Here is a 16,480-nt window from a genome sequence, read left to right on the forward strand (position 1 = left end):
TGAAATTGGATTAACGAAATCCAGTACAATGTAAATGTACTGTTAGCAGAACAAAATGTTTTTGTTTGTTCAAAGTATATCAAATTTATGAATTTATGGCCCTGTATATGACCCACGCCTAGCTATTATGCACTTGTACTTCTCCAATCCACATACTACGGCCCATACTAGGGTCGTTGGGTCTGAGTTCGAGATCTTTGGAAAATGTCAACGTGATTTTGGTCGCAATTGAGTAATTTTGAGACCGTAAACAATATATTATTATGCTCACAAAATAGGGGAATTCGTGAAATGTTTGAGCCCATGCTCGAACTTTGAAAATATATTTGAGGGTTTAAAAACATTAAAAACATTTCCACATATTTCACTATAAATTCGAATTACGCTACTGTCCTTCATTCGCATTTATTTTCCATGGACCACCGAAAAGGGTCCACAATTCAAAACTAAATTCACATACATATATCAAATTTCTTACGTTCGCCATCACTGTGCGGCTCACTCATATACATACATTGACATACTAGAGATAATCTAAAAATACATTTGACATCGAAATCAATACGAATTGAAATTAACTAAAGTACGCAGTTTATGCGTTAGATACAATACACCATAGATATAAGATACTTCAATACAATAATGGTAATAATGACGCTAATAAAACTACATCAGTAAAATAAAAGCGAATTGGCAGTTAGTCAAGTTGCACACATCGAATAAACGAATAAAGAAAAAAAATAAAATAAGAAGAGAACAAATTTCTTTTTGTAAGATGCTTTCTAGTTTGGTCCGACTATACGTCTGCTACCGAGCGCAGATGACAATCGGCAGCGGCAGGCACGCATAGTACAGATACATCTCTTAAGTTTACTATTAAAGACATTTACGAATTTATGTAAGTTTCTTTAGAAGGCATTACGTCTACGACTATGTAGTAAATATTGATAGAGAAGAGGTAGAACTAAAGAACGGAAGTAAAGGGAAGATAAATATATACGAAGATTAAATACAAACGACAGAGGGCGGAAAAAGGTAAGAGAAGAAAAAAACGAAACGAAAAATGGAAATAAAACAAAGTAAGCTTTGAACGGGAAGGATATTAAGGAGATACTTGTAGAATTTTAAGGAAATGAAATTGTATTATAATCTCTTGTCGAAAATGTCAAGGACTATGAAAAGGGTGGAAGGAAGGGAATCGCAAAACTAAAAGAAAACAAAAAGGTACCGAGGGCCGAGAATGGGATAGTTTGGAAGGCGGGTTGTGGATGCTGTGGTTTCTGGCTTACCGGTTTTGCTTTAGGTTTCTGTTTGGCTTGTCGTTTAGGCTTCAACATATTCCGAAATTGCGGAATTTTTGTAATTTTCTTCTTGCAAAACGCCACCACACCCACTTGTTTACGTTGCGACACGTTCTTCGCCAAATGACTGGTAATATTAGATGGCTGAGTGGTGCTCCTCCTCTTCCGTCTCCTTCTCCTTCTGTGATGGTGGCGGAAAACAAAAACTACTGTTTGTTCAGTTGGTCCACTAGCCGTTCACTGTAATGGGAATAGACTGTTGTCATTCGCCGCAAAAGGCAAATTGGATTTCCTTGATGTTCATACAACCAGCCGGCAGCTGCTGAAACAACAGCTTTGCGTCGTTGTTCGTTTTGAGTTTTTAACTCGTACAAGTTGTTGTACAAGTTGTCGATTTCCTCCTTGGTCTAAGAATCTGGGCTAGTTGCGTATTATTTTGGGTAGTTTTTGTTTATATTTATGTTGCACTCGACAACAGTTGTTCTTTATTTGTCTAGCGATGTGAAGGTGGAGTAGCATTTCATTCAAGGCAATCCAAATAAAAAAAGAGAAAAAAGAGAAAAAATACAAATTTGTATTCGGAGATAAACGGTTAAATTGCATGTTATCAAAATTTGAAATTTGGTTAAGGCAATGTAAATTTTTCCTTATCGCTAGTACTGTCGTTGTTGTTTACACATCGTTTTGTCTTAAAAGAACATAAATTCAAAATAAGTAACAGCCATGCAAAAAAAAAACTATATTTCGTTACATGAGCCAATGGAATTCAATAGAAGAACGTTTCATATTTCACGATTCGATAGCATTGTAAATAAAAAATCATAATTCGTATTGTTTTGTCAGGTGTCGCACAAAAAATATAAATATCAAGTTGAAGGCAGGTGTAGCTTACGTGACCTGTTTCAGTTTTACAAGGAATATGGAAAACATTTTAAAAGTGAATTATTAACATGTGTAATATATTACAGAAAATCTATATACAATAACAAATAATAGAATACCAAAATCGACATTTAAATAAATATTGTTCCAAATGGCTTCCAATTGGAAGGGGTAAATAACACTGTTGTTACCGGTTACATTAGACAGGTTTCATAGAATTCGTTAACTACTTAAAGGAAAATAGACAACATATCAATAATAATCTGTAAAATATAACGTAGAAGTAAATCTGAATATTCTTCTGTCTAGTTGGTGAATGACCTGGACAGATATTCTGACTAGATTTCTAATTCTTAAAATGGGTGTAAAATCGCAAAAAAAAATATAATTTTATTATAAACACATTATATCGAGGAACTATATTCCCTTTGAGAAAATGTACTACTTTAATTCAATAACTTTGTTGAAGACATCAATAATCAAAATTTTGAATTGCATTGGTTAATCGATTCGAATACGACACCCCTGAAACGTTTTTAGAAATAATTTGGCTTGCACAATTGTTTACAATTGGATATCGATATTTATCGAATCGGGGGAACAAGTAAGGCCCCCTCAATTGTACAGCCTCTACCATTGACGTGGGTCGATTTACCGATGGTGGCTTATTACAATACTTATAATATGTCTTTCAAACAAACTATGCCAAAATAAATGATCATATTTAAATATGTTGTAAAACTCAAAATGCTAAACCGCAGGCAAATTGGGTGCCTAGCTTCGGCACCCATAGACATAGCCTGGTAATTATCATTTCCATCAGTCTGATTTGAATTAAGATCCTCTAAAGATTATATTTTATTTTAATATGTGACTCAATCCTTGACTTTTAAGGCTATATTTTCAAGCACACACCATTAGAAATAGCTTTTTTCCTTTCATATTAAAGGATTATAAAATAGGACTTTCTGTATATGGCCGAATGTACCCCACTTTCTATAGTATTATTTTCTATACATTGTAATTAATGACGTTTTAATAATACTGTCCTAAAATTTTAATAGTTTTAAAAACAAGTACTTACGAAATGGAATGGAAATATTAGATTTCAAACTTTGCGACAGCTTTTTATTTTGATATTCGATACCTGTGTATCATATCTAATGATGTACAATAAGAGCTTCATGTCCAAGACTCAACTAACTAAAGAACTAATACTTTCCAACATTAAAAAAGACCTTTCAACTTTTATTACGAGCCTTAAAGTATGTACGTATATTGATATTATAAACTGTAATTTTCCTTCCTAATTTTGTAACCAGTCATTTCTAATGATCTTATTTAACGTTCGCACACTCCTATTCTTGACAGATAAATATCATGTCCTGTATTCCGTTTACCTGTGGTATTGGTTGTATAGGACAGGTTAAGTGTCCTACATTTATATGTCCTCATAATACACATTATGGGGCAGTTATATTTTTGACAATATTTTTATTTTGTTATTTACTTATTTTATATCACATTCGACTATTTCCGATTTCTTCCAGTTTTTTACATTTGTATAGTACTTTTTCATTCATTTCCAATCAATTTGGTTTCATATCAAACAATTTCCGTAAGTTAATAACTTCCATATGATTGACACACTTCGTTATAATTACTATAATTCACACCTTCTTTTAATGGCTTCATCATCGCTGGCTCCTGTTCAGTTAATTTCTCACTGATTCTGATTCAGATGCAATTATTTTTCACTTCACTTCAATGCACCATACACCCACTCAACGTTCATTTGTAGAATCACCGGTGGTGGTTCTGCTTCTAATTTTAATAAATAATCAAAGTAAATTAAATACTTCTGCGCTGGAATGCCCTGGCCAGCAAAATACTCACTGAGGTGACTGCATTCATGTACACACAAACATATTTATTTGAATGTGATTAATGGACAAGCATATTAACGTTTTTTTATCCAACACCATAAAATCATGACTGGACAGGATTGTGGACAAATTATGGGAGTGAAACATTTCATTTTCCATTTCTTTCGTATTTATGCTATTGTTGTTGTTTATAAGTGGAAAATTAACGACATCACTGACGACTGACAAAACAATACGACACAATAAATGGATTCAATGTTAATCCTTGCCTAAGGCTAATAATGTTCGGATGGTCGGTGGACAAAACAATGCAACATATAAATGGTCGAAAATAAATTGTTTATGACACAACACAAATAAATAACTAGAACTCTGAACAACATTGATTGTTATTAATTGGGGACACAAAAATAATCCTTACAATGAAAAAAAAAACATAAATCATAATGATAACGGTAGTCTATATAATGGAAATCAATTATCTGTTTTAGTATTGTTCTATTTTTTATATTATAAAAGGAAAATTGTTATGGAAATTCGTCACAAAGCTTTCAAATACTTACCTTTTTCGGTTTCTTCAATGAGACAGTACGTGAATACTGATGATAAACCTGAACATGGTTCGATGTAAATTTACCCAACATGGAGAAGGCCTATTTTTTGTATTTTCCTCCAAAATTAAGAATTTTATGTATTTTTGCAATTCTAAAAATAAATAAAAATAACAAATGAGTTATAAATAAAAAATATTAAACATTACAAATACATGTTATGTAGAATTTGATCCTTCAATATGAGGGTTATCTGTGGGTAATGTAATAAAGTTTTTAAGATATTTTAATTATTAATACTGAAAATAATAACATAACATATTGGAAATATTTAAAGTGTGTCAAACATATTGTACGCAACTCAATTGAAATGCCTACAAATTTAATATTTTTATACCCGGTTTCTTTTTCCTTTTGTAATCATTTCCGATCCTATAAAGTATATATATATTCATGATAGTAAAATTCTATGACAATTTAATAACACGTCCGTTGTAATCACTCTAGCCTCTAAACGAATTTTCAGTATTTTGGGGTTCTTGAGCACATTTTTCAAACGAATTCGCTAAAATTGGTTGCATTGGGTATCAAATTTGTCCACTAAAAATTATAAATTTAGGTCTACTTTTTCTAATTCTTATTGGATACCAAATCTCTCCACTAATATTATAAATATAGGTACATTTTCTCTGGTAGCCTCAATATAAGTATATCCCCAATTTTCGTTAAGCTCATTTTTCAACCAATTCACTGTAATTTGGTATTTTGTAGTAGTATGTGGTAGCAAATCCCATTCACGAAAATTATTAATATTCACCCCTTTAACAGGTAGTACCGAATTCACTGTAACTTGGTATTTTGTAGTCGTATATGGTAGCAAATATCATTCCCAAAAATTATAATTATTCGCCCATATAACCTCCCCCACTTTTTTTATATTAAAATAGTTCAGTGATGTGCTCCGCGTTATGCCCTATTCTACTGTAATGTTTTTTTTTTTAATTTGAAAAAAAAATCAAATATAACGCTTTTCCCGTTCATCAAAAACTTTTTTCTCGCGATTTTGTTTTGTTTATATTATTGAACCTGTAACTTTCTACTGGAGAAAATACAGATTTTGTAGAATAAAGGTAAATATACAATTTGAAGTATTTTTTTGAGGTGCCATAAAGTACCAATGCCTATTTCTTTGCCAGTATACCACCAATCACTGGTGTATACTGGCAGTAACATACCGCCAATCAATTCTAAAGAGCCGCCAACTATCCACCTTCAAATGACCTGTATGATCAATAGAAGTATTAAGCACAAAACGCACATTGAAAAAAACCTCCGCAAAAATCCACCAGCATTTCATTTTATTTAGCTAAGTAAACTGTACAGAGTAGCAGCAGAGCATCATTAAGCAACTTTAAAAAAAAATACGAATTAACCCTACGGGGTGATTCCACGTAAACTGACCCCAGCTCAGATAAAAATTAATAATAGATTTTAGCAAAAATAATACCATAACTGATATCACGAACAATATAATTTTTAATATCAATGAAGAGTTGATAAAATTTAGGACCAGTTTTTTTCGTAAGAATACTTTTCCATGGTGTATCATGAAATTGTTGGCTGCACTAATTTATTGACAAACTGGCAACAGTATTTTTCGGTATATTTTTTCTTTTTACGACATTTGACTTTTGGCCACATTAAAGTAAACATATTTAAGTATTGTTTAGTGCAAACTCGTAACTTATTGGAAATATATATTGCCTGTAAACGTCTTTGTATCACGAATGTCCCGTTTGTCACACCCGTTACGGTAAATATATAAAAAGTATAATTTTATGCATTTTATGTGGTTATTTATATAATATATTTTGCGCATGTTAGGTCACAGGTGTACTGTATAAAATGGATAAAAAAGTTTCAGTTTCATTTTAATATTTAAGCTAGTAGTTGCATCATAAGATCTGTCACACCCGTTACACAAAAATCGAGGACAACTTTTAATTAATTTCAAAATATCAATATCATTATTTCAGCTTTGGAATTCAAAAATAGAATGCAAACATTTCGGTTTGAGTTGAAAAAAGATCGAACTAAATAGAAAATCAGTAAGAAAAGTAGTAAAGTCGGACTGGACCGACTTTATGATACCATTCTCCACTATGGGTATATTAAACAGGACTATTATCATGAAATTGGATGAAATAAAATATGTGAAATTTATCTAAATGTGAAACGACCTAGATTTATCCATAAACATGTCATTCGTTTATTACAATGCGACAAAAGTATGGAAATCGACTTCAAACAAATATCAATAGATCATCCGTTGGGCTATGTCTGCACTTCTAGAAAACGCAACTACGTTATTCTATGCTCAAGTGCAAAATTTGATGTCAATCTGACAAACATGAGGAGTTTGATGCACAATTTACTTAAAATCGGACGAATATATATATGGAAGCTATTTCCAAAACTAAATATTTCAACAAAACTTGTCACAGTTTAGGTTATACTAATTTCAGTACGTATTGTTCCTATCAGCCATATATTGGTTCCTTGGTGCGTCAATTACTTAAAATCAATCTATAATATAAGGAAGCTATATGGTTTTACTTATTACACATCAAGATTGAGACTGTGTCACACCCGTTACATTTGCATGTCACACCCGTTACTTATTAATATATTTATATCAAACTAAATAATAATGGAAATGATTTGGAATAAAGTTTATAATAAACAGTATACTATCCACAATCCACGAAAAAAATATTTTGTTAACGGACCATACAAAAATTTTACAGTATGCAATACACAAAGCTGCTGTTCAAGATTTAATGAAAACTTAAAGTCACACCCATTACGTTGATATTCGAGCCATATATTTTTTACATAAAATATTATTAAATTTCCTTTTATGTCGGATTGTAACAACTAAATATATCTACTTAAATCACCCATTGCGAATTGATATTATAAATTAAATATCCCAAAATATTGAAAATAGTCAGTAACAATGTCACACCCGTTCCGTTGGAATCACACTAGGTCAATAACCGGGTACATTTGTACCTTTTTTCGAATAAAAATGATGTACAACTTTTAATAATGGAGATATTTGGATCAATTGGAATCATTCTTGAGGCATTTTCACACACAATCGAAGAAAAAAATATAAATATTTTCTATATACATATATAATTTTTAAAACTTTTTAAAGTTATTACCTACGTAGATCAATAACCGTGGTACATTTGCAACCATCCAAAGATAGCTCTGTAACTCATTAAAAAATTGGACTATCGTGAGGTTTTTTATTTTAAATTAGTCTATACGGATCTGATCTAGATGTAGGAACTCAAAATTATATATACATTAAAATAATATATATTTAAATCTATGCTTAAATATTAATCTACTTAAAACAATCATAGTATAGCTTTCGAATGGGTTAAGCTTTTTTAGTTATTTTTTTATTGGGATCTTATTTAGGTGTTCCTCAACCCCTCTGCAAATTTGTGGCCCTAGATTTGTGTATATATAATTTTGAGCTCCTACATCTAGGTCAGATCCGTATAGACTGATTTAAGGGAACCCCCCCCCCCCCCATTCTCGATTTTCTATTTTTAAGATTTTAAATGGGCTGGTAAATGAATACCAATGCTTGTTAAGGTTTGTAAATTGGCACATATATATCTGAAGATTTAAAAAGGAAGAAAAATAATTTACCAAAATTTGTTGTTGTTGTTTTTTGGGTTCAAAGAAAAGTCCATATTTTCGATGGCGGGCATGATAACTCCTCACTGGAACAGCGGAATCCGAAAATTCCAACTGTGTTAGAAAGAGGACATGTCTGGCTCTCGTATGAACTAGGATTATTGACTTCGCACAACAATTAACAAGATGGCGGAACTTTGAAATTTTTTTTTTATGGAAAATCGCCTATTTTTTACCACAAACTAAGTTAAAAAATAAGGAAGATCTTCACCGATTGGCTTTATCCTAGTTCATACGAGAGCTACCCACTCCCAGAGAAACGTGTCAAAATTTGAAACCGATTGGATTATTAGTTTTTGAGTTATCGTGCCCGCCATTCGTTTTGAGAAAAACGCGTTTAAAGTTTGAGAAGCCCTTTAGCCGTCACTTGATGCTGACACAATAAATCGGTTATATCTTCAAGAGTTCTTGAGATTTTCACTTGAAATTTTGTAGGAACATTCTAGAATTAGATAGTCCAATTTTTTAATGAGTTACAGAGCTATCTTTGGATGGTTACAAATGTAACACGGTTATTGATCTACGTATAATTTTTTTGGTTATTGACCGTAGGGTTAAAAGTGTAAATATGATTGAAAAAAAATTATTGTGAAAAAGTGATTTTAAAATTGAAACAATTCAATTTCTTATTCTGGTTTTTAATACATATTTAAAATTATATAATGTAAAATTTCGTTATCAAGTTAAAAAAATCATATTCACAACTTTTAATTCGAACAACATAGATTTTTGCATGAGTGTATATTGCTATTTATTAAATTCAACCTAAGCATTACCAATAGCTCAAAGAAAAGACAAATAATTGCTTTCTTATTTGAGCGGATTTAAATTATATTTTAGCGGTATCCACGGGGGCTGATCTTGGAAAGGCCTTCTTCATCGCCATCATCCAGTGTGGGTAAATATCTTAAAAAAAATGTCTCATAATTCTCATTAGTTGTTAGACTACTGAGAATAATGTAAAAACATGCGTATGTACATAAATAGTATTTACACTCTTAAATAGAGTGATCATTTGCATTTCGCTTTTAGTTTATTTTTTTTTTCTTTTCTTTTGAGCTGATACTTACGCATAAATGAGACAAAAATTGAAAGAGGAATTATCTTCTCTTCTTTATCGAAGCTGATAATAACCAATAGATTTTTTGAGTGAAGTGATGTACTCCACAGTTATATTAATTGCATTTTGGTGGTTTCTTATCAGTTTTGTTTTGCTCTTGTGAATTTGATGATCTATCACTAGAATTTCATTTCTATATTTTTTGTTTGTTTTGATTATGAATTTTCGACTGATTTTGTTGTAATATAATTTCTTTACTTTACAGTAGCTTACTGTTAAGAATAATGCTAGTTTTAAGCTTTTCGTTAGTATTCGTTCACCTAAAAGGAATTTAGTGATTTAAAAGAATTTTGTTTAAAATTTATAATTTGAAATAAAAAATATGTGCTTTGAAATGAAACTGATGGGTTAAGATATTATTTCAGGAGTTCGTCAATAATGACAACAGAAGTAATGGAATGAGAATGTAACGTTTGCTTAGCTTCGGGAGAAGCCCTAATATCTGAGGATAACTTTACAACCAATATTCTAAACGTCGGGGTTTGTTTTGTTTTGTTTTTTTTAGATATTTTTATGATTTCTATAAATGAGATGTTGTAACGTAAAATAAAAAGGGAGTTAATTTATTATTGTAGTGGTAATCAGGATATAGGAAGGGCAGGACTCGAAGCCCCCAGCCGACCTCTTCTGCTAGTACTTCAGAACTCCCACTGTTCTATCCCATCCTATTGACCATTGGTCTGCATAGACTTTAACTTAATAATTTCATTCGATTTTATGCCAGGATTTTCCCGGTACATTACACTACCGTACCTATACTCGATCAGGTTCGATAAGTTCTATTTCCTAGAACAAATGTTCGGTAAATCCTACACGATGGAATCAATATGGGCCCTATGGGCCAATATGAAAATTTTCATATTGGACCTCCAATTTTATTTATACACTTCTTCATGCATTGGAACCAATTGTCAAATCACTTCTTTCACTCTGATTGAGACACCTCTAAATATTTGAACAGCTAGGTCCTTCAGAGAACAACCTTTTTGTCGCCAGCTGTTCATACAAGAGTTTCAATGCGGCAGAGCTTTATCGCTTTATAAAGATTTAAGTTTGATCGCCGCTCATATCATATCAGACAGATCGATCATCACTGCAATATTTCGATATTTTCATCAGTAAAGTATATATTTTTATATTAAGACATTGTGTCACCAACAACTCGTTACCATTTTTACTTGCTTGGAATGCCAAACATTATTTCAAACAAAACACAAAATTCTTGGCCCAAAAATGCCATGTCATAAAAATTAAAACGAAATAATTCACAACATATTCATGAATGGTAAACAAAAACGAAATAAAATTACATTTCTTCCTCAGAGACATTGAGGCTTGTCAGATTTTTTCCTCACTTCCCAACATTACCCAATGCGTTAATAAGGAATTATTTCGGCTCACAAAACGAAAGAATAAATAAAAAGGGATGTTTATGCGAGACACTTGATCTGCAACTTTTGCTTCATCACACCAGTGTTTGCGGATGTTATTTTGCAATAACCATTTTTTAGATTACAAATATTGGATACAAATGTCGCGGGTACTTCTTTTGCCAACCAGTTCCAGAGAACAGATTCCACATAAAGTACTTTGCGGGAAATGACAAAAAAGAGGAAAAGGAAGGGCTGACATTTATTCTCGCTTATCTGTCGTGGTGATAAATGGCAATACAAAATACACTGCCAGCATTGAAATTGAGTGAGTCGGTACGACTCCTGTGTCTAGCGAAAGTGCGTTGTAAAGTGTAAATAAATAAATCTTTTGGATGTTTAATCTGCATGAGGAACTTTTATTATTTATTTGATGACATAATAAATACAAGTTATGTTTTTTTCTTCTTCGATTAATCGATGTTTCTTGTGACATTCAATAACAATCAATCTATGCATCGAACCATGACCGAAGAGGAAATCAAATGTGTTTGAATTTATTTTTTAAGTGTTTGGATACCATTCGTGTTATTTAATAATACTAATATATTATAAAATATTGATTTCCATAATATTTGACTTTATATATTGATGAATTGACATATCAGTCAATGGCTATTGTATTTCTTTCCATGATTCACAAGTGCAATTACCTTATTTGCAAAAAATGAAATGGAAGTATCATTGAAAATGTATTTCGACTAAATTCAAAGTTGTTGCATAGTATAACATCAAGTGATTAATAAATACTTTCTAATTAAATGATGTTTATGGAAGACCGCAGGATCGGTAAATATTTTTCAATTAAAACAATTATTGTTAGAAGTTTTAAACACACATTTGTGATACTTGGCAGGAAAATAATTTTAAGAATGCTGTATTTTTGTGTTTTTTTTTATTTTTTATTTATTTATTTTTTGTTTTTAATCACAAAATAAAAAAATATGTTACAACAACTATATAAGCTAATGTAACAATGGGACAATTTGGGAATGAAAACAAAAAACAAAAAAGATTAATTAGTATTGTTGAGGTTCCGTCGATTATATCATCGATAAGTCTATTCAACGGTACCTCAATGACTACCCATCATCATAAAAGAAGAATGATCGCTAAGGAAAGCAAAAAATCGAAAGCAAAAATACTTTGCCGCTATTAAGAACCAAGAATTGTTTTAAAATAAATAAACATAATTCAGACCGCCAGCGTCTAAATATTTAAATAAGTGTTTTATTTTTACCAACCACCACTTTGTATACTTGTTGTGTTGCTAATATTCATATTTACGTCTTTTTGTAACAAAACCCCTACAAGCCCATACGTTGGTATCGGAACTTGTACAAATATTAGAAAAATATGTTAAATGTCACAATTCAAAATGTACAAAAAATTTTTTCAAAACACTTTTAAACACTGTTACCACACACACACAGATTATATTGTTAGGAATTAAATATTTTTTAAACGAGCACGGAGCACCACAAAATTAGTGAACATTCACGACAGAGTTGTCATTAAAATGTCACTTAAAGCTTTTACTTATTGGCATTATACAATTAGAAACTAAGCAATGAATGCAACAGTAAAGTCACACGGGAAAATTATACTAAATATGAATTTTGTGCAAATTTTGGAGACAGTTGTCTTATGTTACCGTTTCGATAATAGAGTAACTTCGGGTAATGTGGACCAGGCGTCTAATGTGGACCACCCCCTATATCTAAGAAAATGCTTGAAATATGTCAATACCGCCTTGATAAATGTTTTCCTAATTAATGAAAACAAGCATCAAACTTGATTTTTAATAAATAATTGCAAAGTTGAAAATTTAGTAGTAGAAAATGTAGCTCTGATTGTAAAAGTGTGATTTGAAAATTTTTCAGCACAATAGTCGAACGTTTTTGCAAAATAGTCGAACACTTGTTTTTTGTTGAATATAAAGAAGTTATGTGGTTTTCTTGTTTTCTTTAACAAAAATATACGTTTTAGCTGTAATTACAATCGGCGATTTTTAATTTTTATTAATTTTTGAAGCCGATAATTATTTTTAAATAAAAATATTCAATGTCGGGTAATGTGGACCACTATAAAAATTTGCACCTTTTTATGAGGATGAGTTCGAAACATGGGCGCATTTAATATGCGAGTAGGTATTCTATCCTCTGAAAACTCGATATGCGAAATTACAGGTGCTTCGGTTGGATAATGAAGCAAGGACCTTCAAAATACCGCAAATGGGGCGGTACCCTTAAATGGGGACTATTCCAAAACATAAACCCATATATTTTTGCATTCATTGTTACCCAAGGGTGCCATAAATTGAAATTTATCACAACCAATCAACAACCTACCTTTAACGTACTGATCCTCATTACCCACATATACTGGTCCACATTACCCGCCAAGTTATTTTTATTCGCAGTTTAGAGTTTTTTGAAATATAATGCAATAACATTTTTATCAACAAATATAAATATTATTCGACCTGGAATATATTTAGCCAACAAATCTACTATGTTGTGAAAACAATTTGTTTTTATTTTTTACCATTGGTACGCCCACAATATCAAAAAAAGAAAATGGTGGTCCACATTACACGAAGTTACTCTACTATACAACATTAGAAAATGTAGAAGAATGTGAATATGTTAATATATATAGTAGAAATTGTATTAGCAATGAGAAATTGTATTAGCAATGATGTCTAAATTCAGGTATATTTGAAGTCGCGTGAGTGGCAGTTCTCAATTTTTGTTACCACTGATAGCACTCCTAAAATAGTACAAAAAGGTAATATTGTAAAAAATGTAATTATGGTTATTGAAAAATTAAAGTTTTGCCTCCGAAAGTGGTGTAAGTGACCGCGGAAGTGCCCATCTCCGTATTGGTTAAATTAATTTAAGGTGCAAAATACATTATGTATGCCATATAATGCAAATTTTATCGTTTTTCACACCAATCGTTGTCTAGTTCCATTTGGATTGTTTGGAAACAGATAAAAATAATTTAATCCATATGATTCTATAATTATTAACCGATATTGAACTTCATGTGATTTCGTATTTCAAAGTACAATAATAATAATATTAGACAATATTAGAATTTGTATATCCTGTAATACCATGTTCTGACGGGCAGTCGAACAACGTAGTTCGCTCTCACAACAACAACACGTTCATACAACACTATTCTTAATTCATGTCATCAGAGTTTATTATTTCAAGCTTGTTGTTTCTTGTTTTACACCAAAATTGTAACATATTTACGTGAATCACGTATAGATCAAAATAGAAATAAAAAATTTTCTTTCTTCTGACTATAGTATGGACCCATATGTATTTACTTTTAAATTATGTTTTCCATTTTTTCTGAAAATATATATTTTTATATTTTCTCAATTCAAATGTCACATATAAAAAATTGGAAAATTTTTGTCTGAGTTTCCCCACATTTGTTTCTCGTTTTGTCCGCTAAATAGAACCAAAGGGAAAGAAATGCATATTGCATTGGGTAGATTACAAAATTTACATCCTTCTGCATATATAAAAGCTAGAAATTTTTTTACCTTTCATTCATCATTTTCAATTTTACTGAAAAAGTTTGAAAATTGTATAAATATTTTCATGCTATCAAAATTAATTTATTTTCGATAAATTCTCTCAATTGTTAGGGATGAGACAAAATTCTTGGTTATTCAGAGAGTGATTCAAATTGAAAAATGTACAAAAGTCGGTGTTCGCTCATAAAATTTTGTATGGGGAACTAAATAATTACTTCATAATTAAGGGCCAAAAACGAATGAGAGAGGGAACAACGCCCGTCTGTACATGGCATAATTAGTTATTTTATATTTATGAATTTATGAATATAATCGATGTCATTTTAAATTTACTATCGACTTCTCAGGTCATAACATGCACATCTTGCCATTTTTCACTCAATAGCCTTGGTCCATTTGACAAAAATTTTTGTGGCGGAAAATGACTATTGGAACTGAAAGTCCAATAGTCAATATTCTACAAAAATGTTGTTCATAAGATTTTAGGTAGGTTCCTCAAGGGGTTTCTCAATTTTCCCGTGTCGTGTTACTAAAATCATATATTTACGTATTTCAATAAATTCAGTATAAATTCTTTATCGTGGATAACGGTCGTATTTGTCCGAATTATATACTGAAAACATAAATAGTTGCCAAATGCCCAATAACATTAAATTTCGAGGAAGAAAAACCCGGTTTTCTAAATTTTTAACCAGATATTCAGATAAAAAAAGACTTTGTTCGATTATATGTAACTAGCATACACCCGCGAGTTCGTTAGCGGATCTTTCCAAAACTACATACAATTTTATAGTTAAAATAAACATTAATTTAGATACACAATATAAGTTTATATGGATTTATGAATTTCTAAGTATGGTTGGTTCTAATAAAGGTTGGTCCTATATATTAATTTCATTTAAGAAAATTTAAGATCTTAGTCAGCATTTCATTCAAACATAGGTTTAAGAAGCGTTGATAGTCGAATCCTACTAAATCGAGTACAACTTACTAATGTTTGAAAGTGAACTACTTTCTCGATCATCCCGATAGATTAATACAAATAGAACCATAATAGGTTTTTTTGAAACTTGTTGACTCCTTCCGGTAGTTTAAATCTAATGTAGTACGTTTTAGAATCTGTGTACCCTTATAGTATGAATTTGTAAAATAATATTTTACACAGTAGAGTTCCTATTTAGGAACAGCTTCCATTTAAGGGGACCGACCCATTTGGGGTATTTTGAAGGTGCTAAGTTTATTTCCAACCGAAGCTGCTGTAATTTCGCATAAAGAGTTCTGAAAACCCTTTAAGCGAGATAGAATGCCTTCTCGCAAAAATGTTTTTAATATGTGGCCCATATTACGTTAAATAATAAATAAAAATTAAAAGTCATTAATTGTAATTACAGCTAAACGTACATTTTTGTTGTGGAAAATATAGATCCAGATAACTTCTTTATATTTGAGAAATGCAAATTGTTTGAGCTAAAAAAAAATTAAAATCACAGATTTCAATAAGAGCTTGTCTGCATAATTTTTGATAATTACATCGACATACTAAAAGTTGCGGAAATTTGGTATTTCTGGTGCGTTGCATGTTACAAAAACCTCATTGGAAGGAAGTAATCATTACATAAAAAGTCTTGGAAATATAAAATATTTCCAGTGGAGTTGAAAACATCATTGCACATAAATAATTTAGTACTTGTGGTTTTCAGTTATTTGTATATGAAATCTCGTCTGTTTTTCACTACATCGGATGTTTAAACCACAATTCACGAAATCATTCGCTGTAGTATAGATTCATGAGGGGTTGAAAACTATATTTCATGTAACTGTCAGTTATTGTTAGTATACATTTTCGAAAATATTTGCAAAAAAATATTTTATCCTTTCCGTTTTATACTATTTTTAGTACTTTTTAGCAAAAATGCCCAAATAATTACGTAATATATTTAATTAGTCATAACTAAATATACATACAAAAAG

At 31.0% G+C, this 16,480-nt stretch overlaps 1 protein-coding gene across 2 annotated transcripts in view; it reads right to left on the reverse strand.

The window, feature by feature from the left end:
- Positions 1-4,751, reverse strand: part of LOC133332854 (transient receptor potential cation channel trpm) — a 95,930-nt gene extending 91,179 nt beyond the window's left edge. Inside the window, exon 1 of one of the 2 annotated variants that reach the window (XM_061541224.1) lies at positions 4,633-4,751. In XM_061541224.1, the coding sequence (XP_061397208.1) occupies positions 4,633-4,713 (81 nt within the window). In that variant the 5' untranslated portion in view covers positions 4,714-4,751. Of the gene's footprint in view, positions 1-1,289; positions 1,429-4,632 lie in introns of those variants that run through there. The other variant, XM_061541223.1, reaches the window with a different exon arrangement.
- Between the last annotated feature and the right edge of the window lie 11,729 nt (positions 4,752-16,480).

Source organism: Musca vetustissima, unplaced genomic scaffold (genome assembly GCF_032173495.1).
Source record: "Musca vetustissima isolate MV318-11 ecotype Yass unplaced genomic scaffold, APGP_CSIRO_Mvet_v1 utg11625, whole genome shotgun sequence".
NCBI classification, from domain to species: Eukaryota; Metazoa; Arthropoda; class Insecta; order Diptera; family Muscidae; genus Musca; species Musca vetustissima.